Here is a 24,879-nt window from a genome sequence, read left to right as displayed (position 1 = left end):
CGTGCAGCCTTTTCAGAAAACCAAATTGAAAGTCGTGTTCTTTTGCTTGAGAGTATTATGCATTAAGCCCTCAGGGCCTTAGAGTTCAGTGGGAGAAACAATTAAGAAGTGAAAGAAAGGGATATAGGTGTTGTAATGGTCAACATGGTTCAGTGATCTACTCCAGAAAATCAACCAGTGAAAACCCTATGGATGACAATGGTCGATCCGCAGCTGATCATGGGGATGGCACAGGACTGGGCAGCGTTTTGTTCTGTTGTGCATGAGGTTGCCATGAGTTGGGGGCTGACTCCACAGTGCTAACAACAGCAAATGGTCAATGTACTCTGACTATAGTGGGGATATGAAAGAGGCATACCCTAACACAGTGCCTGGCGTGTGGACGCTTATCAGTGACATTCTGTGCCAGGAATTATAGAATAATATACAAGCTCCACCCAAACAAAATCCTCAGACTGGTGGGGTAGTCAGAAAAGTAATTTAAGACTTACGTGTAGCATGATAAGGTTCCTAATAGCGTTTTACATTTAATAGGGAATACAGAGATTCTCACAGTAACAGGTTGCAGGAGCCCTATGGACTTACAGTGACCATGGTACCCCACCATCACTCTACAGGTTGCTGGGTCCCTCAGCTGCTGCCGACATTCTTCAGCTGAGCAGCAGCCTCCCCCTACAAAGCCGGGGCCGAGCCCGCCTTCTTGTGGGCAATGATGACGTCCACATCATCGCCCGGTCTGATGATGAACTACTGGATGACTTTTTCCATGACCAGAGCACAGCTACCAGCCAAGCAGGCAAGTTTGTATAGTGAAAGATAGGGTAAAGTTTGTCAAATTCTCCTTTTCCCTGCTGAGGGAAAGCAAAACACTATCTGCCCTGGAGAAACTTCATTTTATAGGAGCCAATGACTTAGCCAAGGGCAACAAAAACTTTTAGTGTCTCTGGGTACCTGTTATGAGCCAAACCTTGTGATAGACACTACGCTGGGTTCTGTTAGGAAAACACCACAATTTGTGGATCAGTTGACACTTGACAAGGCCAAGAGTCTCACTCTCCTTTGTTCCCCTACAGGAACCCTGTCCAGCATCCCCACAGCCCTGACCCGCTGGACAGAGGAATGCAAAGTTCTTGATGCTGAGAGCATGCACGACTGTGTTTCAGGTGTGTGGCAGTTGATTATCAGGGAGGTGAGCTTCCAGGCCTTGGACGAGTGCATGGTGTTAACCTGGTTTGCTGTGGCCGTAAGCTCTGCCTCTTGGCTTCCTCCTTCACCCCACCAGACCAGCCTCTGATCTTTGCCTCTTTGATTTAGTCGTTAAAGTGCCCATTGTCAATCACCTGGAATTCCTGAGGGATGAGGAGCTGGAAGAAAGGCGGGAGAAACGCAGGAAACAACTGGCTGAGGAAGAAACAAAAATGAGTGACAAAGGCAAAGAAGATAAGGAAAACAGGGATCAGAGTGCCCAGGTGATTCCCAAGGGCTGGGAGGATTCGCCTCTGCCTGTGTCTGCCTTAACTTTCGTATAGTTTTGGCATACATGTGGCACCAAGAGCCACTGAAGAATCCTAGAACATTCATATTGAACCTGAGAAATGATTCATTCCAAATTCACCATACACTCATAACATTTTTAAGGGAAAGAATTCAAACCCACAGGGAAAATTATTTCCCCAGTGTCTCACTGAGAAGAGCTAAAGCTAGAACCAGAATGGCTCCTGACTCAGTCACAATGTGTAGTCTCTATCTTCAGTGACTGAAGCTTGACCAGGAGAATGACCTGGTCAAGGGACTTGGAATTTAGCAATAAGCCTATGCTCTTGATTGTTCAATTCCATTTTCCTCAGTGGACTGCCAGTGTGGGGAACCTTATCAGGATCCTGTTCCATCAGTTGGATAAGTCAGCCTTAGGTATCAGATTAGAGGAAACGTTCGTATTATGAACCCTGTCGCCACTTATCATTTTCTGGGGCTCAGTTTGAGAAATCTTTAACATGGATTTGGTTTGGAAAGAAGCTACCTACCTTTTTCTGACACTTCTGGGACATCGAATAGTAGAGCTGTAAAATATATGAGATAAAAGCTGATAGAATTATAAAGAAATTCAAAAAATTTAGTGAAAGATTTTGCTCTACCCCTCTTAGCAGTTAGGGTATCATAAAAATAAGGACATTAAAATGTTCAATTATAACAGGCTTGAGCTAACATATCTTTATAGACAACTTTTTTACCTAATAGAACATTGTTTTAAACACCTAGAAAATAAGCAAACCTTAACATGTGATTGAAAAAGCTAGAGAGGACAAAATAAGCCCAAGGAAAGGAAATATATAGAGAGAGAGACAAAGCTTTAAGAAATTCTGGCTGGTCTTGAGATTGTGTTCAGATTACGTCCTATGCCCAGCACTTTTTATAGGTGATCTTTATAGTTCAGTTAGCCACTTGGCGGTGTTGTGTCCCTTTCCCCTTCCCCCCCACCCCCGTCCTGCAAGCCATCCTTGAATGTGAGTATGTATAGAGAAATTGGTATGTATTTTCACACTAAAGCGATCATCTTCCTTTGGTGACATAGTAAAAGCATTTTCAATCCCAGGTCATTGAACTCTCCTGGGGGGTATATGTGAGGGATGGTGACTATTGCATAGACCTCTGTCTCACGTCTGTGCGGTCCCACATTGGTCTGTCCCTTCTCTTCACAGTGTACTGCATCTAAGACAAATGATTCAACTGAACAGAACCTCTCAGGTAACTTTCCCTTTCTTTTCCCCTTCCTGCTAAATACTGATTAGTTCTTTCTTGTGACCCTTCCGAGTAGCTGGCCCAAGTGGGCTGAAGATGAACACTGGTGCTCTGTAGGATGAGGTAGTAGATTGTATAGTTTTAGGGTTATACCCCATCTTGGAGATAACTATACAGTCTACTGTCTTTCCCACGGTAGTACACTTCTCCTCTGACTGGATCTATTCAGGTTCTTGTTTTGATTATACTGTGTTTCATTCTGGTATGTGTAGCCAGGCATTTGTCCTGTTCCCTTTCCTGACTGCAGCTCTGTCCTCTGAAACTGAGCATATACATTTTTGATGTGGTTAATCCTTTGGTGCCTACCATGGTGTGTGGTGCTTTATGAGAATACCTGATGACAGTGGTTCCCAAATGCCAGTGAAAATGAACACAAATAAGGGAAGTTTAATGAGTTTTTCATAAAGCTGAATTTATTCAAAGGACTTTTTTTAAAGATTATATCCTTCCTAATTCTTTCATATCAAAATATTTTTATTAAATGACATTGACAGGATTTTTTTTTTATATTGCAAAACTAAAAGTAACCCTGTATTGGTCTCTTCCTTTTTTTAATCTAAATTTTATTGGTCCATGGAATCTAAAAGCCTAGGAACCATTGTCTGGGGCAATCTGCTTTGAGGGAAGGTGGTTCTGTGGGCTAAATCGTATTCCTACCGTATGCTTTTTATTCCTTCTAATCTTAAAAATGGTTAGTAACCGGTTTGTGATTATAACAACCAGTCCATGTGGTACTATATGTCTCCCCCACCCCTATTTCCTCAGAACTTTCTTCTGCTTCTTTATACCTTCTGTCTCCTTTGGCACTTGAGTTGGGGAATGATTGTACCAAAGCCTACACAATATTTTTTTAAAGCGCTGAGAGAGGGTAGGTGTCCTAGTGTCTTTAATCAAGCAAAAGGTCTCTGAAAGGGGCCGTCACCAAGTAGAATGGCCTTTTAACTTTGTCATTCTTGCCTACTGCTCTTACTCTCACTAGAGGATTCTGCTCATGCCGCGGTGAGGTAGTAAGTTGTATTGTTGTGGGGTAGGGATTTTAGGCCCCAATTAGAAGATAACTATACAACCTACTACTTTCCCTGGTGTGTGGCATATTCACATTTAGTCTTGGCAGTGTTGCCTCCAGCAGGCAAAGTTGTAGGTGTTCTCTGATAATTAGGACTGGAAGAAAAGGGAGGTAGAAGGGGACAGACAATATTTAGGGTGAGGCAAATGTAATTGTCCTTCACTGATTAGCCTAGCACATGTAACTGATTATTTTAACTTCAGGCGTGAACTCAGACATTTTGCTATTCAACTTTATAATGATTTCATGTATTTAATAATAGAACAAGAATGTGCAGAAGGGAATGGAAAGTGTGCTTTAAGAGTTTTGAGAAAAATTCTGACCATTTCTTGCTGCAAATAGATGAGGAAATTGGAGAATCAATAGGCTTTTGGTAGATTTTCTGTGTACCTATAGAGACATTTAGCCTCGCCCTATCTATGTGGCCTTAAATCTTCCACTTCCACCTGGGCACAGAAGGGATTTAATTCTTAGGATCCATAAAGAACCGGATCCCCAGTTCTTGGGACAGAGCTAACACTGTACCTTAGCCCACATCCTGAGCATTCCATACTAGTCAAGAGCATTCCTTGGAAAAATTGGTGGTGGGAGGAATACTGCATCTCTTGTCAGTCCACATGTGCTGATTGGGTGGCTGATTGCCCTTTAATCCCCATTATTGTTCTTTTCGAGAAAGATGGGACTCCTATGCCTGACAGCTACCCAACAACCCCATCTTCAACTGATGCAGCTACATCAGAGTCCAAGGAGACCCTTGTCACTCTGCAACCCTCACAACAGCAACCAACACTCCCACCCCCACCAGCCTTAGGAGAGATTCCTCAAGAGCTGCAGTCCCCAGCTGGAGAAGGGGAGAGTTCTACACAGCTATTGATGCCTGTAGAGCCAGAGGAATTGGGTCCTACAAGACCAAGTGGAGAAGCAGAGACAACTCAGATGGAGTTATCCCCAGCTCCCACTATAAGTGAGTAGAATTTCAAAGTTTTAGTGGGTGTAACATAAGGGAAGAATAGATATCTTTGTAGTTTCTCTTTGCTCTCTTACTTCAGAGAAATAATAAGAGCTCAAGAATTGTAGCTTGTACTTTAGCTTTCTTAGGTAAAGCTGAAGTTTCCTTTCTGTGTCCTCATGTGATTATACATCTGGCATTGATGATAATACCATTATCATGTTTATTGAGGTAATTACTCTGTTCCCATTCTGTTTTTGCGAGGCTTATTTATATTATTTAAAAGCAACCCTCCAAAGTAGATGGTGTTATCTCCTCTAATAAACTAAAAATCAGAAGTTAAATAATTAGCCCAAAGTCACTCAGTAAGTAAGTGAGCAGAGATTAAAATCTAGATGTGTCTGACTTTAAAGCTTGATCTTCTTCAACAGTTTCAGTAATGGCAAGCATGTAGCCCCACACATATAGTTCTCCCATCATCCTGACAGACACCATTTATCTCATGGCAGTATTTCCTACTGATCTGAAATGGGGCCTCAAAATTATTCTCAGCACAGTGTACCAACAGGGTGATCTCAAACCTGTTTGCCATCTCTGCTCTATACCATGTTTCCTATGATGTGCTCTGGAGAAACCATAAGGTGTTTTTTCCCTTCAAGGAACCTTGTTTATTTAGATAACCAGAACCAATGTGCATGTATAAATGGTGCAGGGAATCTAAAAAGTGACAGGATCCCTTACTTGGGGGTGCTTAGGGAAGATGTTTTGCAGGCTTGCTGTGGAACACAGTAAATGTTCAACAAATGATACGAAGAGCTTGAGCTGAACCTTAAAAAGCAGATGAAATTTTGGGGAAACAGCAGACCAGCATGGATGAAGGGAGGGAGTGAGAAATGTGATCTGAATCCTCCTAAGGAAACAACCCTATCAAAGACCTTGTCTGTTAGTTGCTGGTTCTTAATTCTGCCCCATATTCCAGGCAGAGACCTAACCTCTCCCTACGACTTCCTCCTAGCCTCTCTTTCACCAGAGAGAGCTGAAGATTCTGATGCACTGACGGCTGTCAGCAGTCAACTGGAAGGCTCTCCCATGGACACCAGCAGCCTGGCTTCCTGTACCCTAGAGGAGGCTGTGGGTGACACCTCAGCAGCTGGCAGTTCTGAGCAACCCACAGCAGGCAGCACCACTCCTGGAGATGCCCCACCAGTTGTGGCAGAAGTGCAAGGCAGGGGTGATGGATCAGGGGAACCTGCCCAGCCTCCTGAGGACAGGTAAGCACTGTGTGTGTGGGCAAGAGGAGGGCAGGGTGTGTTGGAGGGTGTTTCAAGCCATATTTATACTTGTTAACTGATGGACATGTTCGTTACACTGGCGAGATCAGCCTGACTTCTATGGGAAAAAGGAGTATTTTGTAAATGGGAAACCATAATACAGAGAACCACCTGAAAATGATTTTCCACAGCTCTCCGCCTGCATCCTCTGAGAGTTCTTCCACCAGAGATTCTGCCGTGGCCATTTCTGGAGCAGATTCCCGAGGAATCCTAGAAGAGCCACTGCCTTCAACAAGCAGCGAAGAAGAAGATCCCCTTGCAGGTGAGTTCCACAAGTGCTCAGACCATCCTGGGATTGTTAAGACCTAGTAGCCTTTGGCATGGAAATGTCCACCACTCAAAGTTTCATCCAGAATGGAGGGCATATATATAGGAGAAGGACTGGCAGTGAGGGGGTGCTGGTATGGCATAAAGGAATGAGCTCAGGCTTTGGAGTCAAACTGATCTTAGCTCAGATCCCCACTCTGCCGCTTCCTACCTTTATGACCTGTGGCCATTATGTAATTTCTCTGCTCTTCATTGATATTGAGGGAGTGATAATATCTACATGGCAGCATCTTTATGAAAGTTAAGTGACAGTGTGCACAAGGAACCTGGCACAAACGAGTTATTCTGAGTCTAGGGACACTGGTTGGGCCCTCTCTGTGTGTCCTGTGTCCTTTGCAAGCGCTGAGGACATACAAAGCTGATTTCCCATAAGCAGTGACATTGGTTTCTTTTCTCCAGGTACATCTTAGGCATCAGTAGAGGTGGGAGTCACTTCACATCTTGCATTTCCCCTCAGGTATCAGTCTCCCTGAAGGCGTGGACCCCTCTTTTCTGGCTGCTTTGCCTGATGACATCCGCCGGGAAGTCCTGCAGAACCAGCTGGGCATCCGTCCACCAACACGCACTGCCCCCTCAACAACTAGCTCAGCTCCTACAGTGGTAGGGAATCCTGGCGTGACTGAAGTGAGCCCGGAGTTCCTGGCTGCCCTGCCTCCAGCCATTCAGGAGGAAGTATGTGAGCGGGAAGGTGATGGGGCCAGGCTGCTTGGCAGTAGGTATGCCCCCACTGACTATTTCTGCTCCATAGGTGCTGGCACAGCAGAGAGCTGAGCAACAGCGACGGGAACTGGCACAGAGTGCCAGTTCAGACAGCCCCATGGACCCTGTAACCTTCATCCAGACTCTGCCCTCAGACCTGCGCCGTAGCGTCCTAGAGGATATGGAGGACAGTGTGTTGGCTGTGATGCCACCTGATATTGCAGCTGAGGCTCAAGCCCTACGGCGAGAGCAGGAAGCCCGACAGCGGCAGCTCATGCATGAGCGTCTATTTGGGCACAGCAGCACCTCTGCACTCTCTGCCATTCTCCGAAGCCCGGGTACAGAGGGAGGCAAGTGGGAGGGCTCTGGGATGCCCAACTTTGGCCACATGAGGCTCTGTTATTCCCCTTTGTGTTTCCTGGACCCAGGTTAATGCCCCCTCCCCAATCTCAAGTTCCTTTTTTTTTTTTTTTTCTTTTTTTTTTTTTTATTCCTTCCAGCTTTCACCAGTCGACTGAGTGGTAATCGTGGGGTCCAATACACTCGCCTCGCTGTGCAGAGAGGAGGCACCTTCCAGATGGGGGGTAGCAGCAGCCATAACAGGTACCTTTGTCTTTTTTCACCTTCCCGTACCACCTTTCTACTAGTCCAACTCCTGTATAGATGGAGAAGCTGAAATTCTTAGCAGCTGAGCAACTTCGATATTTCCTTGAATGAGTGGAGAGCCAGATCTTTGGACTCCCCCTTCTGAAAGCCATACCTTTGGGTTAGTCTAGCTACTACAGACATAATCATAATGAAAGACAGGGGCAGCAGGTACTAGCTATGGTTTTAACTAATAGGAAAGCCACCTGCCTTTTATGCAAATAGGAAAACAGTGAACTACTTGCTTTGATATTATAGCATCCAGGCTGGGGAAGTAAAGAGGCGTTAGTTATTAACCAGGCTGAAGCAGAGTGGGCTCAAAACGTGAAGGGAGTAATCAGTTCCAGCCTGTAAGGCAGGCATGGCTCCACTCTGGTAGTCTAGAGAAGGCAGAAATAAGTGTTGTCACCTTCACATGTGGTAAAATGATAACAAAACTATACACATACTTTAGACCACTATCAATTTCCTGATTTTGATACTGTACTATAGTTATGTAACAAGTGTGGTGAAGGCTACACAGGGATCTCTTCTGTACTACTTTTGCAACTTTCTGTGCATCTATAATTATTTCAGAATAGTTTTAAAATTTAAAAGTGTTACCACCTAAATTGGACAGTCAGATTTTACCAGTTGATGGTACTTGATACAGACCTGGGCTGGAATCTCTGCTCTCTTCACAGTAACTCTGTGATGTAGGGCAAGTCACTTAAACTGTTTGAGCCTCTTGTTCATCATCTCAGAAATGAGCAATTCTCTAATCTTCACAGCAGCCCTGTGAAAAAGATGCTGTAGAAATTGTAAAGTGCCTGGTACGTAGTAGACATTCAGTGAGGGCAGCTGTTGTTACTATTAAGAGAGCTTAGACTGGATCCCCTTCCCTTCTTGAGCCTCTTTGGAGATAATCCATTTCATTTTCCTCCCCGTATTCCTAGGCCTAATCCCAGAGCTCTAACTGAAGTGTTACCCAGAGACCATATTCTATTTCCAGGCCTTCTGGCAGTAACGTGGACACACTTCTCCGACTCCGAGGCCGGCTCCTTCTGGACCACGAAGCCCTGTCTTGTCTCTTGGTCCTGCTTTTCGTAGATGAGCCAAAGCTCAACACTAGCCGTCTACACCGAGTACTGCGAAATCTCTGCTACCATGCCCAGACCCGCCACTGGGTCATCCGCAGCCTGCTGTCCATCTTGCAGCGCAGCAGTGAGAGTGAGCTGTGCATTGAAACACCTAAGCTCACCACAACTGAGGAAAAGGGCAAAAAGTCAAGCAAGAGCTGTGGGTCAAGCAGCCATGAGAACCGGCCCCTGGACCTGCTACACAAGATGGAGTCTAAGAGCTCCAATCAGCTTTCTTGGCTCTCAGTATCCATGGATGCAGCCCTAGGCTGCAGGACTAATATATTCCAGATCCAGCGTTCAGGGGGCCGGAAACATACCGAGAAGCATGCAAGCAGTGGTTCCACTGTCCACATCCACCCCCAGGCTGCTCCTGTTGTCTGCAGACATGTTCTGGACACACTTATTCAATTGGCCAAGGTGAGAAGCTTGAAGGAACTTAACTCCTTGAGGGATTGAAGAGGGGTGGCAGCCAACAATCAGGGTGAAATCTGAACACTGAGGGAGTTAGTGAGTCTCTGTTCTGGCCTTTCTCTTTGCTGTTATCTTAAGTGTTGAGCCCTGTATTGTTTCTGGGAAATTGTCCAGTAGATAACTTCGGGGTTTTTTATCTTCACTCTTTACAATTTTATGTATTATCTCATTCAGTCATCAAAACAACCCTCTGCGGTCTGTATGATCCCTGTTTTACAGATGAAGGAACGGATACAGAAAGTTTTAGTGGCTTTGTCTTGTGGCTAGTCAGTGATGGAGCTGGACCTAGACCATAGTTCTACCATTTGAGGGCCTACCTTGTGCCAGGCACCTTGCAAGGCAATGTAGGTATCCTCCCCATTTTATAGGTGCAGAGACTTAAGGCTCGGAAAAGTTTGCAAGTCAGTCTATCTCCCTACAAAGCCGTTGTCCATTTCTCTAGACTACTTGGCCATCTCTTGGATAAAACTCCTGTATGGCATCTCTCCAAAGCTGTCCAAAGGAGAAGAGAGTCTGGGAACCAGTTGTCTCTCCCTGTCAGGAAGGCTCATTTTTTATATAGGCTCCCAGACCAATACTGTCCTTCTTTTTCTGGCAGGTGTTTCCCAGCCATTTCACACAGCAGCGGACCAAAGAAACAAACTGTGAGAGTGATCGGGAGAGAGGCAGTAAGCAGGCCTGTAGCCCGTGCTCTTCACAGTCCCCCAGCAGTGGCATTTGCACAGACTTCTGGGACCTATTGGTAAAACTGGACAACATGAATGTCAGCCGGAAAGGCAAAAACTCCGTGAAGTCAGTGCCAGTGAGCGCTGGTGGTGAGGGAGAAACCTCCCCATACAGCCTCGAGGCCTCTCCACTGGGGCAGCTCATGAACATGTTGTCACACCCAGTCATCCGCCGGAGCTCTCTCTTAACTGAGAAACTCCTCAGACTCCTTTCTCTCATCTCAATTGCTCTCCCAGAAAACAAAGTGTCAGAAGCACAGGCTAATTCTGGCAGCAGTGCTTCCTCCACCACTACTGCCACCTCAACCACAACTACCACCACTACCACCGCCGCCGCCACCACACCCACTCCCCCTGCTACAACCACCCCTGTCACTTCTGCTCCAGCCCTGGTTGCTGCCACAGCTATTTCCACCATTGCCGTAGCTGCTTCGACCACAGTGACTACCCCCACGACTGCTACCACTACTGTTTCAAGTAAGTGTGGATGTTGACTGGGAGCTGTGGGTTGTTCTCTGACACCTACCTCACCTGCCGCCCCCATCCAGGTATTCCCTAAATCATACCAATTGGCTTGATTTGTGTTTGTGAGAGCAGAATGTGTTCATTCTCACTGTCATCAGCCCCAGCAGTTCTCTCTCTCTCCCTTCTTTTGCTCTCCCCCTTCTGCCCCCCAGCATTCTTTCACACTCAGACACTCCTGTGAAGACCAGCAGGCATTCACTGAATGTGGCTTCCCTAGGCTAAGCACTAAAAGGAAGGGAAAAAGAGTCTCCATCGTCAAGGAACCTCCAGCTTTTTTGATGGAGCCAGTTCTCATAGGAAGTAGTTCAAGAGCAGGCAGAATACAATGTGAATCAGGGTAGGGTAGAGTAGCTGGACCGTTCCAGGAAGTAAAGGGAAAGGGGAAATCTGCAACAGACTAGGAAGAATTACATGAAGATTTTGAAGAATAGCAGGGGCTTCAGTAGTAGAGAAATAGTTGGGAGGATTGTCTGGAGTTCTTAGTCACCTTAGAAGGTAAAGTCATAAGAGCTTTGGCATCCCAAGTTATTTGGGTTGACTTTGATGGGTGAATTTTTTCCCACTATTTTCCCATTTTGGAGCACTGTACAGCTTAGAGGTTCCTTGGTTCTGCCACTTAAGTCCCTGGCTTGTGAGTTTTATGGAGGCTTACAGTGTTCCGTCTGTTTCCTCAAAGCTTCTACTACTACTAAGGGCAGCAAGTCTCCAGCAAAGGTGGGCGATGGAGGCAGCAGCAGTACAGACTTTAAGATGGTATCCTCTGGCCTAACTGAAAACCAGCTACAGCTCTCTGTGGAGGTGAGACAAAGCTCTTCTGACCCTCTAAGGTTGGGGGAAGGAAGGATAGATGTGTGGATAATGTCTTAGTTCTCAAGTTGGGGCTTACTTCTTCTCCTCTTCTTTTCCACAGGTGTTGACGTCCCACTCTTGTTCTGAAGAAGGCCTAGAGGATGCAGCCAATGTATTACTGCAGCTCTCTCGAGGGGACCCTGGTACTCGAGACACTGTTCTCAAGCTGCTACTGAATGGAGCCCGCCATCTGGGTTATACACTGTGTAAACAGATAGGTAATAGAAGTAAAGCATCCTGTCTTTCTGAAACCTTCCACTTAGGTGTCACCTTTCTGGAAGCATTCCCTGAACCTCCAGGCTGAATCAAACTCCTGTGTGCCCCTACAGCACAGCCCCCATGTTTCCCCCTGTATAGTACTGATAACACTGGGTTGTTACCTCTCTGTTGTCTTCTGCTCAGTTATTTTTTGAGAGTAAGGGTGGGCTTCTTTTTCTGCATTCTCAGTGCTTGGCACGCAGCAGGTAATCAGTGCTTAGTGAATGGAAAAGGGAATGCATAGGAACAGCAGTACCTCCTTTGTTCTCCTTTCTGGACAACCATCAGAGCTCCATGATGAGCCTCTTAAGGCAGCTTCACCATCTCAGAGACGTGCCTACACCATATTCAGGCTCAGGAATTAAAGAGTCATAAGAATACCCTCTTCTCTTAGGTAGTTTTGAGGGTGTAAAAATTCTAAGAAAACTTGAGAATCATCTAGTTTCAGTCTTCTTCCGTATCTTACTAAGAAAAAAAGCTAAAACCTAGGTTGATGAAATAATTGGGTCAAGGAGTAGAGCCAGGTTTCTTTCAACGTGGAGAGTGTCTTCAGACTCTCCTAGATCTTGACTGTCTACTTAGTTATCTCCCTTTCAAATATGTCCCTGGAGCTGAGGTGATAGGAAAATTGGTTGGACAATATAATCTTTGCTGCATGAGAATGATAAGGTTTTTCCAGAAAAAAATTAGCCTTAGACCTTTGATTGCTGCTACCATTGATTCAGTATCCATGGGCCAAGCACTGTCCTAGGTACTCTACTACATGATTATCTCCTAATTCTCACAACAGTCTAGCTCCCTGTTATTAAGTTGGGTAAACAGAAGTGAAGAAATTTGCCTGAGATTACCACAAAACCTCTGTAAGTAGAAGAGATGTACAGGATTTAGACCCTGTCCTATCTTGGCTCCAAAACAGATACTTTTTCTCCTCTGTACTGAGCTGCATTTCATATAGATTTAACAAATTCTTAAGGTCAGGGAAATTGGTGGTCCCTGAGTGGTTGACCCATGAGCACACATATTAACCTGAGCAGAGCAGAATTTCTGCTCACCCTGGGTTCTCTGCAGCTGAGCAAAGAGGGTGACCTGGGCAAGTTTCCTAGAAAGGTTTGGCTTTTGGTGCTTCTCTAGAGAGGTCTGTGAACACTTGCTGGCTTCTCTGCCTGCCGCAGGTACTCTTCTGGCTGAGCTACGGGAATACAACCTGGAACAGCAACGGCGAGCCCAGTGTGAGACCCTCTCTCCTGATGGCCTCCCTGAGGAGCAGCCACAGACCACCAAGCTGAAAGGCAAAATGCAGAGCAGGTGGGTGGTAGCCACCCTTTTGGTTGGGGGACTAGAATCTGAGGCATCCTGAAAGGTGCCTCTTGCTGGTTTCCTGATCTTTTTCTTTCTCTGGATATCTTTTCCTGTTCTACACATGCTCAACCATATTTTTGTTCCTACTTTTGAGGTTCTTTACCCCTCTAGCTGACACCAGAATCCCCTGATTGCTGTGGGTTTTTGACACTCTCAGTATACCAAAGCCGCCTCTGCACTATCCAGGTTTGATATGGCTGAGAATGTGGTAATTGTGGCATCTCAGAAGCGACCCCTGGGTGGCCGAGAGCTCCAGCTGCCTTCTATGTCCATGTTGACATCCAAGACATCTACCCAGAAGTTCTTCTTGAGGGTACTGCAGGTCATCATTCAGCTCCGGGACGACACACGCCGAGCTAACAAGAAAGCCAAGCAGACAGGCAGGCTAGGTATGGAACTAGTGTCCGTTTGAGGGGCAGGGGAAGTGGTTGAGAACCCAGAGTCCCTGGAGGGCAGGACTTACTGTCATGTCTCCTTCCTGTTTAATCTTTCCAAAAGGAAAACAGTGATCCTTTCTTAAAATATTGAAGTCTGCATTCTGTATCTCATTCAGGCTGGCTGCATAAGAAATTCATTAGGGCAAGTGAGAAGGGGAAGCTGAAATCTGGCAGGGGAATTGGGGGCAGACCTTCTGCTGAACAAGACTTAACTCACTGGGTGTAATGCCTCTCTGCTTTCTTGATCACTCTTGACTAAAACACTGCAGCCATGCTGCTTCAGCCTTGGCCTGTCAAATCATTTTCCCTACCTCTTTCCTCCTGTCCCACAGAATTCTCTCACATGCCCTGTAATGGTAGATCTTAGAGCCTAATGATGAGCACTCTGAAGCTGCTCGAACTAGAGCTCAGAGACCTCAGCAAGATGTCCTGTGGTGGCCCAAGGGATGGTAGGAGAGAGAATATTGGGCATTCCATCTTTCTACATTTTGTATCTTGCCTTCTTTTTTCTTTCTCCCAGGTTCCTCCGGTCTAGGCTCAGCTAGCAGCATCCAGGCAGCTGTTCGGCAGCTGGAGGCTGAGGCTGATGCCATTATACAAATGGTACGTGAGGGTCAAAGGGCGCGGAGACAGCAACAAGCAGCAACGGTTAGCATGATGCCTGTGGCCCCATCATTCATTTGTCTCTCCCCTCTTTTCCCCACCACGTCATCAGTGGGGTTTCACTGCCCTTACCTTGTATGCTTTTGCATTAAGTTTGCTATATGAATGCTTCTGGATAACAGGGTTTCTTTCTGTTAGGGTTTTGTTTTTTTACTGTTTGTTGGTTGGTTTGGTTTAAAGCTTGGCTGTCATAACCCACCCTAGCTATCCAGTCAACAGTGGCGCTTTTGCAAACTGCCTAATGCTAAGTGTCTGGGTTCTGAGGGGATGTGGGTTGAAGATTTTTCAGTCTCATAGAACAATGCAAGTGCATCAGAGACATCTCAGGGATCTTGCCCTTGAAAGTGTCCAAGCTTGGTACACATCCCTCACAGCCACTTCTGTCTTTGACTGGTCCCTCCACTTTGGCCTCTGCCTCTATTCTCCATAATTCCTTGGCACCTAGGCACTCAGGAACTTTTAGGAGGAAACCTTCAGATACTTAGGTAACCAGCTCAGTGTTGGAATCCCAGCACAGAGGGTCTGCAGTAAAAGCCTGGGATATCATGTATGTGTGCTGTGGTACTATCTTCTTGTTTTCCTGTCCTTGTAACGTGCAAGTTACCTTCCCAAGACCCAAGAAATAAAGATAATATCCTGAGGCTTGTTTTTTCTTTGTGTACAATTACTATTATACAGTATGGTTTCATTGGTCATGCTAGGAATAGCCTAGAATTTGGAGGCAATGACTCTAGGGGGTAGAAAAGGATAATAGAAAGCTATTATTCTGGAAAATGAATTTTTTCTTCCCAGTCTCTTTCCCATTACCTGATGAGACAGAAGTTGGCTTTTTTAAATAACCCCACCCATCAGTGGTTGCAGTAACCTCCCCTATTATTTCACCTTTTGTGAGCAAACAGAAACAAAGAGCAAACCTTCTGCGCATCTGAGTTATATTTATGTAACCTGTCCTCAGAAGAGGACTTGAAGTCTGTAGCCAGGAGGCTGATGTCTGCCTGGACACAGGTCTGGTATAGAGGGTAGGCAATGCAGGAATCCAGGGAGCTCTTTAAAAAGGCTTGTAAATTGAAGAGTAGAGGACAGCAAAGGAGGTGGGGAGGCATTTCTTTCATCCTGGAGAGCTACAGAGTTTCATGACCAGATAGGAGAAGCTTCTTTCCAAGCCAATGATGTGTGAGAAGTAGGAAGGCCAACCTCTAGCTTGTCCCTGAGGAAAGCATAGTTGCAGCCTTTGTGTAACTTTGTCTCCTTTTTATCCAGTCGGAGTCTAGCCAGTCAGAGGCATCTGTTCGGAGGGAGGAGTCACCCATGGATGTGGACCAGCCATCTCCTAGTGCTCAAGATACTCAATCCATTGGTCAGTACTCCTGTTTACAGCCCAGTTAAAGGGAGAGCCAGCCTTTATGGAATGTCTGCCAGATCCCTTGCTTTTAATGTACCTAAGCTCAGTGTTTTCCAGTTTGTTCCAGTGAACACTGGTTTCTATAAATGTTAATAGGTGTTTACCAGCCAACTCGGAAGAAAGTCCTGGTGATCTGCTTCCAAAAGATCACAGCTTTCGAAAGCCCTGTGGAGTGCAGTTCTGCTCTGAAACACATTGGGTCGCCATGAGTTGGAGTTGACTCAATGGCAGCTGATTTGGTTTGGTTTTGGTAACAACTGAGATCACTAACCACCACAACTCCATCCTTGTTGGAGATTTGTAGCACGTGTTGCAATTCCTGTAGTAAAGAAACTATGACATGATATGGTATGGTATGATATGATATAGAGACAACATGCATTTGAGTCTTGGCTCCCCTGTTTACTAGCTCTAACACCTGAGGCATACCTCCTTTTGATTAGTTTCCTTATTTAAAATAGGATTGTTCGTAGTTGTTAGGATTAACAAGTTAATACATGTATAGCACTTAGAGCAGTACCTGGCACACAGTGAATGTTACCTATTATTAGCAACATTTCTCAAAGTTGTTTGCATACAAAATAGTTTTTGGCACCCTTTTAATACATTCCTGTAGAATAGTGTTCTCATAAAACATCTGTTTTTGAAATGCTGTATTTAGTCATTTAATATTTATCAGACTTTGGAAGAGACAGAAGTTATCCCCGTGTTTTCTTCCCCAAGGTCACATGGTCTGCAAGTGCCAGAGCCAATATTCAAACCTAGGATTGTCAGAGCTTTGAAAAATAGTCAGGATTTGGGTAGATGTTCAAGAGCAAAGGTTAGAAATTAGCCTGGGCAGGTGTTGGGGGTAGAGGATGTGTGTGTGTAGAGAGGGAGAGGGAGGAAGGGGTTAGTGAGAAAGCATTTGGTTCTTCTCCACCCAGAAGATAAGGTTGAGTCTTGTTACTGGCTACTGACCAGAATTTAGAATAAGCCCCTGATGGGTACTGGGAAAGGTATATAAGCCACAGGGGGTCTATCTGTTGCACCATAGGACAAGATGACTAATTCAAAAGACACCAGACTTAGAGTCAGAAAGATCTGGGTTTATGTCCTGTCCCTGTCCTTAGCAAAGAAAATAGGGAGAAGGCAGCCTGCTTCCGAGAGCAGCTGTCGAGATTCAACGAGGTTGATGTCATAGCACATACTTGGTAAACTGGAAAATAACCATCCAAAGTGTCACCATTGTTGCATTGCCCTGGGGTAATCCACAGGTTCTCTGGGAGCTAGGGAGGCAGTGACTAGACTAGTGCTGTCCAGTAGAACTTTCTGCAGTATCCACTAGCCATATTTGGCTGTTGAGCACTTGAAATGTTGCTAGTGCAACTGAGAAACTAAATTTATTTGGTTTTAATTTTTTAATTTATATGTCATCCAGTATAGGACTAGACCTTGCTTTTCAGATGTTGCTCAGTGGGTGTTACTCAGTGGCCAGTGGGCGACTTGATCTGTCTAGTGGTTTTGTGCATTTGTCCTCTGGTCTGAGAAAAATCTTAAGTGGAGGAGAAATCTCTAAAACTTTCTGATTCTCTCTTCTGTATGCTCTCTATAGGCTCTGATGGAACTCCACAGGGGGAAAAGGAGAAGGAGGAGAGGCCACCAGAGTTACCCCTGCTCAGTGAGCAGCTGAGCCTGGATGAGCTGTGGGATATGCTGGGGGAGTGTTTAAAGGAACTGGAGGAATCCCATGACCAGCATGCGGTGCTAGGTGAGTTGTGGTCTGAGAGCCTAGGTTTCAACCCGGTGGTCTGCTCGGGCCCTTTCTGCCAGCTTGATTTTCTTCTTCCAGGTTACTCCTCTCCTGCAGTGAGAATATACTATTTATCTATTTGTGTGTGTGTGTGCGTGTGTAAAATAAAAATTCAGAGAATTTTTTTTCCTGACTTCAGTGTCAGAAAAAAATTTTGCCTTCTTTTTAATAGACTTTAATTTTTTAGAGGAGTTTTAGGTTTACAGAAAAGTTTTGCAGAAAGTACAGAGTTCCCATATACTCCCTCTCCCTCTTGCACATTTTCTCCTATCATTAACATCTTGCAAATATTTGGTACATTTGTTACAAACTGATGAACCAATATGGATACATTATTTTTTACTAAAGTCAGTAGTTTACATTATAGTTTACTCTTCGTGTTCTCTAGTCCTATGGGTTTTTGGAGTTTTTCTATAATCTTATTTTTTTGTTGTTATTGAGAATATATTGCCTTCTCTTTTAGTAACTGGCTTTTTTTACTTTTTAGACCAGGGGAATCTTTAGATAACCGGTTGCCTATCTATTTTCCTTCAGCTGCAAGGAAGCTCTGGCTTTCTCTGTGGCTTCTTTAATCTACTATTATATTTCCCCTGCCAGTTTCATTATTTCCACCTCCTTTTTGTAGTTTCATAGTTTGTTTATGAAAGAGGAGGGGTTTGTATGTTGAGGTTTGTAAAATAAATAAGTCACTTCCCTGACACTCCTACCCCTAGTGCTACAGCCTGCTGTCGAGGCCTTCTTTCTGGTCCATGCCACAGAGCGGGAGAGCAAGCCTCCTGTCCGAGACACCCGTGAAAGCCAGCTGGCACACATCAAGGACGAGCCTCCTCCACTATCCCCTGCCCCCTTAACCCCAGCCACTCCTTCCTCCCTTGACCCATTCTTCTCCCGGGAGCCCTCGTCTATGCACATCTCCTCAAGTCTGCCTCCTGACACACAGAAATTCCTTCGCTTTGCAGGTAAAGGGAATTCAAAATATAGAAGGTTTCATTTTGTACAGGGTTGTTTCATATGCTTTATCCTCAGCTGATTCAGCAGTGGAGTGGGGAGGGTAGAATGTGAGGCTAGTGGGGTCAGTAGGGGCCAGGTCTGCAAGCCCTTATCTGCTGCTTTAAGAGGCTTGGACTTTGTTTTGAGGTAGAAGTTACTAGATTTGTGGTCACACTTCAAGACTGGTCCCTGGATTTGACTAGTTCCCTTTTAGGCCCCTGAAACAACAAAGAAGAAAAGGGAGAGTTGCTGGGTGGCTGGCTGGCTGGCTGGAGCCTTCTGGGACTCGTAAGTATGCTAATTTATGCTGTCATTTGTCCCTTCAGAGACTCATCGCACTGTGTTAAATCAGATCCTACGGCAGTCCACCACCCACCTTGCTGATGGGCCTTTTGCTGTCCTGGTAGACTACATTCGTGTCCTTGATTTCGATGTCAAACGCAAGTATGTGCCCTGGATGTTGTGGAGCAAGGGAAGCAGGGAACCCGAGGTTGGGGGGTGAGGGCAGGAACTCCCCAGAAAGGAGCCAAATTTGCTCATGGGGCAGTGTTTTCAGGGAAAGAAATTACCCTTGGTGGTGGCACTTAAGAATGGGAAGAGACTCAGCTGCACCGCTGACTGTCATTCTACTTAGATACACCCTGGCCTTCTCTGCCTTGTTTTCTATTCTTCATCAGGGAGATGAGAACATTTGTTTAACCACATCATTTGTAAAGTCCCATTCCATCCTTCGGAATAATGAAGGGGGTGCAGGTGGCCATAGTACACTTAGAGAGCGGCTCTGAGGGGGGCTTAATAATACTCCTGTCACCCCCACTCCTCTTCCTTCCTGTGCACATATGCATGCTTACATGCTTGTTGCAGAAATCACATGCCACAAACTTTGTGGGCCCTTATTCAGTGGAGATGGGAAAAATTTAGTTGGTAATGAGTGACCTAACTCTCCCAACTCCTGGGCATTTCCCAAAGAGGGTGGGAAGCAGGGATCAAAGTGTTTGGGAGTATGGAAGGCAAACAGAAGGTTGTTCTGCCACCCCCAATCCTATTTTCTTTCCATTCCTACCCCACAAGATACTTCCGCCAAGAGTTGGAGCGTTTGGATGAGGGGCTCCGGAAAGAAGATATGGCTGTGCATGTCCGCCGTGACCATGTGTTTGAAGACTCCTATCGTGAGCTGCACCGCAAATCCCCTGAAGAAATGAAGAATCGATTGTAAGAGCCTGGAGCAGAGAATAGACAGGATGGGGCATGGGGGCCCTTCCTACGTGGTAGAAATGGCTTACTCAGGTCTCAGATGTGCTGGAGAATTTAGGGAGGTGCTGTCTTCACCAATACGAATTTCCAATAGGAGTATGGCTTAGGTGTTCTCACTGAGCTGTCTCCCACTCTTCTCAGCCTGATCTGCTAAGACTTAATCTGCTGGCTGGCCCTTCGGCTGAGCTACCCAAAAATTCCTAGAACAACAGGAGAGTCATTGTTGTTTAAAAAGATACATCTGGTGGCTTCACAGTGAATACTTTCTCCCTGTTACTTTATGAACTGGAAGGGAGCTGAGCAAATGGTTGGGTTGGGGGGGACCACGCTTGCATGAAGGGCCTACCACCAAATTGGTGATTGCTCACTGGTAATTCTGAAGCCACCTAGAGGAGATTGGTAGTTCACAATACCAAGTGTCATAGAAGCTGATGAGATGATAGAGCTATTGAAGTAGCTTGATGTTCCTGAACTCAGGAATTTGATGATTCTCTTCCTGCCACCTTATGGTACAGGCTCACCGTCCATCTAATCACACAAGAAGTCAGAGTCTTTCAAGACAAGACAGACTATGCCATGCTCCACCAGCACCACCACCCCCCCCAAATACCTTATAATACCTTGGACTTTGGGTTCAGCTTTCTTTAACTCGTTTTCTCCCTGCTTTCCCTACATCAGGCCTCATTTAGGCCTCTTACACCTTTGCTATTGGTGTTTTCTAGAATATATGCCTTCCCCACCCCATACCCCTTGGTAAACCTTTACTGATATTTCAGGACATTTCTTGTCAGCAGTGCTTTTTTTTCATCCTAGGCTCCCACTCCTTCTCTGGCTCTCGTAGCACTCTGTGTTCACCTCTGTCATCTGACACTGCACTCCCAAAAGACTGCTTCATGCTCACTCACTCGCTCACTCACTCCCTCGGATAATGCTGAATAAATGAATGGATTTGTCCTGGGGCTTTCTTCATAGCTGTCTTATGTTTCTGCTTTCTTGTGCAGGTATATAGTGTTTGAAGGAGAAGAAGGGCAAGATGCTGGAGGGCTCCTGCGGGAGTGGTATATGATCATCTCTCGAGAGATGTTTAATCCTATGTATGCCTTGTTCCGTACCTCACCCGGTGATCGGGTTACCTACACCATCAATCCATCTTCCCACTGCAACCCCAACCACCTCAGCTACTTTAAATTCGTTGGGCGCATTGTGGCCAAAGCTGTCTATGACAACCGCCTCCTGGAGTGCTACTTTACTCGGTCCTTCTACAAACACATCCTGGGCAAGTCTGTCAGGTAAGGATGTGGCACAGTCCTGGGACTGTCTTCAACCCTGGAGACCAGGTGTTTTTCTTGTGTCCCATCCTGCTGCTGCCCAACCCACCCCCCGCCAACCTCCCACCCTGTGACCCTTGTGTTTTTCTAGATATACGGATATGGAGAGTGAAGATTACCACTTCTACCAGGGCCTGGTTTATCTGCTGGAAAACGATGTCTCCACCCTAGGCTACGACCTTACCTTCAGCACTGAGGTAAGTCAGAAAAAAATCCTGGCAACAGCACATCCCAGCTAGTCTGGGAGACCCCTTCCAGATCACCTTAGAACTGGCATTGGAGAGCCCATTGTAATTCTAAGTAAGCGTCTTGAATTCTTAAAGCCTCATGTTCCATTTCCTATCAAGCAGAAGGCAATAGGTGTTTGTATAAGACATCACAAACAGAAAAGCCAGAATTTATAAAATAATCCAAGTTGTTTCCTAGTTTCCGTTTTATAAAACATGCTCAGTTACATAATTCTTCATTCTGGAAGGCAGTTCATTGTAGAAAAATTATACAAATAGATATAAGTGAAAAACATTTTTTTTTAGGGTTATTCTTCCCCAAATTGTTTTCCATAAAGATTGTGTATATGTATGCCCTTTGCCTTTTTACTTTGACAGTTTCCTTCGCTTCTGCCTTAGGGCCAAAGAGTAATTTCTCTCATTTCTACTCTTAGCCTTTCCTTATTAGGGGAGTTGTGAGCTAATGAGAAAAGTCATGATTTCTTAGGGATTTGCCTCGCCTCTCTGCCTAGGACGTGTCAAGGAGCTTAGAGTGTGTTCCCAGGTTATGTATGTTAGTCCTGTTCTAGGCCAAGCATGGTATGTATGATTGGTGTTTGGGGGTATTCTAGGTCCAAGAGTTTGGAGTCTGTGAAGTTCGTGACCTCAAACCCAATGGGGCCAATATCTTGGTAACTGAAGAGAATAAGAAGGAATATGTACACCTGGTGTGCCAGATGAGAATGACAGGTAAGGGAAATGTCACTTAGGCCCTTTGTTGCTTAATATGAGAAGAGGTCAGGCCTCATTCATTTCACAAACATTTTTTTTGTTCTCTTCCCCTGTGGCACAGCCCACAAATGCCTTGGATAAAAGAAGTTCAAAAACCTAACCAAAAAGATTTGACTTCATCCACTCAATTACAGGGGACTAGAAACAGTGGTGGGTGAGAGGTAGGCAAATCAGTTAGTATCCTAGTAGCATCAAGAGTCAGACTGGGAAATCTCTGACTTCTAACAGTTGTGTGAGTTCAGAAGCCATGTGGCTCTTTGGTTCTCTCCCCAGGAGCCATCCGCAAACAGCTGGCGGCTTTCTTAGAAGGCTTCTATGAGATCATTCCAAAGCGCCTCATTTCCATCTTCACTGAGCAGGAATTAGAGCTGCTTATATCAGGACTGCCCACAATTGACATTGATGATCTGAAATCTAACACTGAATACCATAAGTACCAGTCCAACTCTATTCAGGTGAGCTACTGCTGGCATCCCTCCCTGTATGGTCTTCTTACCCTAAGCAGTGCTAATTTGTATGATCCCAAATAAATCAGTACCCTTAGGACAAAAAGGTTGTGGATGACAGTTAACCTGTATACCTAACTCTTCATTCTTCTGGAGCATATTTTCAGATGATGTTCTTCCCCATCTTATGAATGAAGGAACTGAAGCCCATACCTTGGAAGGGACTTGCCTAAGATTCCAAGTCCAGTCCTGTTCCCCCAAATTCCATCCCCCTTCTTCGAGGAGCTGTCTACACAAAACTGGCTTCTTGTGTCTCTTCCTGCAGATCCAGTGGTTCTGGAGAGCATTGCGCTCTTTTGACCAAGCTGACCGTGCCAAGTTTCTCCAGTTTGTCACGGGTACTTCCAAGGTGCCCCTGCAAGGCTTTGCTGCCCTTGAAGGCATGAATGGCATTCAGAAGTTTCAGATTCATCGAGATGACAGGTCCACAGATCGCCTACCTTCAGCTCACACGTGGTAAGAGGAAGGGGTTGTTCTCCTTTTCAGCACTGAGAATTAGCTTGTATGTTTGACACACTTCTAGGCCTCTACCCAAGGTTGGAAACACAAATCTGGCCTGTAGCTGAATCTTGGGTAGCTCACAATTTGGTAGTTCTGTGGAAAAGGTGGAGTCCCTGGTGGTGCAAACAGTTGACACACTCAGCTGCTACCTGAAAGCTTAGAGGTTTGAATCCACCAAGAGGCACCTCAGAAAAAAGGCCTAGCAATCTACTTCCAAAAAATCAGCCATTGAAAATCCTGTGGAGAGCACAGTTCTAATCTAACACATGGGGTCGCCATGAGTTAGAATTGACTTGATGACAAGTCCCTGGGTGGTGCAAACGATTAGCACGCTCAGCTACTAACCAAAAGGTTAGAAATTCGCGTCCACCCAGAGGTGCCTCAGAAGAAAAGCCTGGCGATCTACTTCTGAAAAGTCAGCCATTGAAGACTCGATGGAGCACAGTTCTGTTCTGACACATTGGGTTGCCATGAGTCAGAATTAACGCCGCAGCAACTGTTTTTTTTATGGAGAAGATGATACTTGAGTTTAGTAAGATAGGCTAGCCACACAGTGGGGGCTGGGGAGACATTGCAAGTGAACAACAACACAAGAGAGCACAATATAGTACAGGGTTCCACATAGCCAAAGCAAGGAGAGGCTGCAGGAAACAGAAAGCTAAAGAACTCAGCAGAGGTCATATCACCAGTGACCCTGAATACCTTCTTAGAGCTTACACTTTAGCCTGTGGGTGAGGAGAAGCCATGGAGTTGTGTTTTAGAGAAGTGATTGATGGCCAGTATTGGGGCCAGATTAGAGGAGGGCAGACTGGGCTAGGACAGGACTGGGAGTCAGCCGAAAGTTGAGGAGTAGGTTCCCTCAGGGAGGAGAGGTCAGTGGGCGCATGGGAACACAGATTTGGTTACTGTCTTTTGTCACTATCTGATCTTTTTTTCCATAGTTTTAATCAGCTGGACCTGCCTGCATATGAGAGCTTTGAGAAGCTCCGCCACATGCTACTATTGGCCATCCAGGAGTGCTCTGAAGGCTTTGGGCTTGCCTAGTAAGGTCCCGCCCACCTCTGGGGTTTTTCTACCATTGTTGGACCTAGGGAGGGGGGAAATAAAAACAAAAAAGAAACAGAAAGAAAATGTCAGAAACCAATAAATGAAATCCACCAACTCATCATGTGTGTGTCCCAGCTGCCCCATCTTCCCTAGCACATACCTGTTCCCCTCTCCTGCTCATTCTCTCTCCCTCTCTCCCCTTCCCTCACTTCCTCTGACCTTTCCATGCTGTCCATGATCCCCACCCCACGTGTTAAAAAAGGCAATAGCCTTTTCAGGGACCTATTTGTCCCAACTGTTCAAACAGTGTGCTCCTCAGATTCTGTGTTCAGAAGGATTTGCTGCATTGAGACTTGAAACCTTTGGATAGGGGAAAAATTATATATATATATATTTTTTTGTTCTGTTTGCATTTCTTAATTTGTGCTTGGAATGTGTTGATGTGCACAGCTAATGATTCAATGCGAGACAAGATTGGCGTCTGTGTTGTGGAGGTTTCAAATAAAGAGCACTCTTCATAACTCACTCTTCACAATGGAGTTTTTTCAAGCTTAAAAGAATCCAATTCTTAAACATACTAGATTAGACATCTGAAGAAAAGATCCAGATAAATATATCCTCCAGAAAACCGTCTTTTTCCCTGCCCACTTAACCTCCCTGCCACCAACACCACTGGTGGTGCTTCCTCATTCAAAGCTGGTTTCCCCACGATCAGGAGAGAGAAGCAGCCACCAGGAATTGGGGGAGAAATCTTTCTTAAAATGGGATCTGCACTTGGGGGACAATGATGGTGTTGGAGATTGCAGCAAAGGACAAAGCATTACCTTGTTCAAGGGT

General features: G+C 45.5%; 1 protein-coding gene across 1 annotated transcript in view; it reads left to right on the top strand.

The window, feature by feature from the left end:
• Positions 1–24,567, top strand: part of HUWE1 (HECT, UBA and WWE domain containing E3 ubiquitin protein ligase 1) — a 190,657-nt gene extending 166,090 nt beyond the window's left edge. The window contains exons 56-83 of the mRNA XM_023743061.1: positions 618–796; positions 1,074–1,163; positions 1,315–1,469; positions 2,700–2,745; positions 4,542–4,829; positions 5,830–6,085; positions 6,277–6,407; positions 6,930–7,144; positions 7,221–7,509; positions 7,672–7,774; positions 8,808–9,354; positions 10,007–10,610; positions 11,335–11,456; positions 11,569–11,725; positions 12,938–13,070; positions 13,311–13,513; positions 14,082–14,209; positions 15,485–15,581; positions 17,221–17,376; positions 18,132–18,377; positions 18,735–18,852; positions 19,480–19,620; positions 20,664–20,951; positions 21,082–21,187; positions 21,829–21,946; positions 22,262–22,443; positions 22,760–22,950; positions 23,937–24,567. Coding sequence (XP_023598829.1) covers positions 618–796; positions 1,074–1,163; positions 1,315–1,469; positions 2,700–2,745; positions 4,542–4,829; positions 5,830–6,085; positions 6,277–6,407; positions 6,930–7,144; positions 7,221–7,509; positions 7,672–7,774; positions 8,808–9,354; positions 10,007–10,610; positions 11,335–11,456; positions 11,569–11,725; positions 12,938–13,070; positions 13,311–13,513; positions 14,082–14,209; positions 15,485–15,581; positions 17,221–17,376; positions 18,132–18,377; positions 18,735–18,852; positions 19,480–19,620; positions 20,664–20,951; positions 21,082–21,187; positions 21,829–21,946; positions 22,262–22,443; positions 22,760–22,950; positions 23,937–24,039 — 5,392 coding nt within the window. The 3' untranslated portion in view covers positions 24,040–24,567. The remainder of the gene's footprint in view (positions 1–617; positions 797–1,073; positions 1,164–1,314; positions 1,470–2,699; positions 2,746–4,541; positions 4,830–5,829; positions 6,086–6,276; positions 6,408–6,929; positions 7,145–7,220; positions 7,510–7,671; positions 7,775–8,807; positions 9,355–10,006; positions 10,611–11,334; positions 11,457–11,568; positions 11,726–12,937; positions 13,071–13,310; positions 13,514–14,081; positions 14,210–15,484; positions 15,582–17,220; positions 17,377–18,131; positions 18,378–18,734; positions 18,853–19,479; positions 19,621–20,663; positions 20,952–21,081; positions 21,188–21,828; positions 21,947–22,261; positions 22,444–22,759; positions 22,951–23,936) is intronic.
• The last annotated feature ends 312 nt before the right edge of the window (positions 24,568–24,879 follow it).

Source organism: Trichechus manatus, unplaced genomic scaffold (genome assembly GCF_000243295.1).
Source record: "Trichechus manatus latirostris isolate Lorelei unplaced genomic scaffold, TriManLat1.0 scaffold00233, whole genome shotgun sequence".
Taxonomy (NCBI): Eukaryota; Metazoa; Chordata; class Mammalia; order Sirenia; family Trichechidae; genus Trichechus; species Trichechus manatus.
This window is presented reverse-complemented; position numbering and strand designations above follow the sequence as displayed.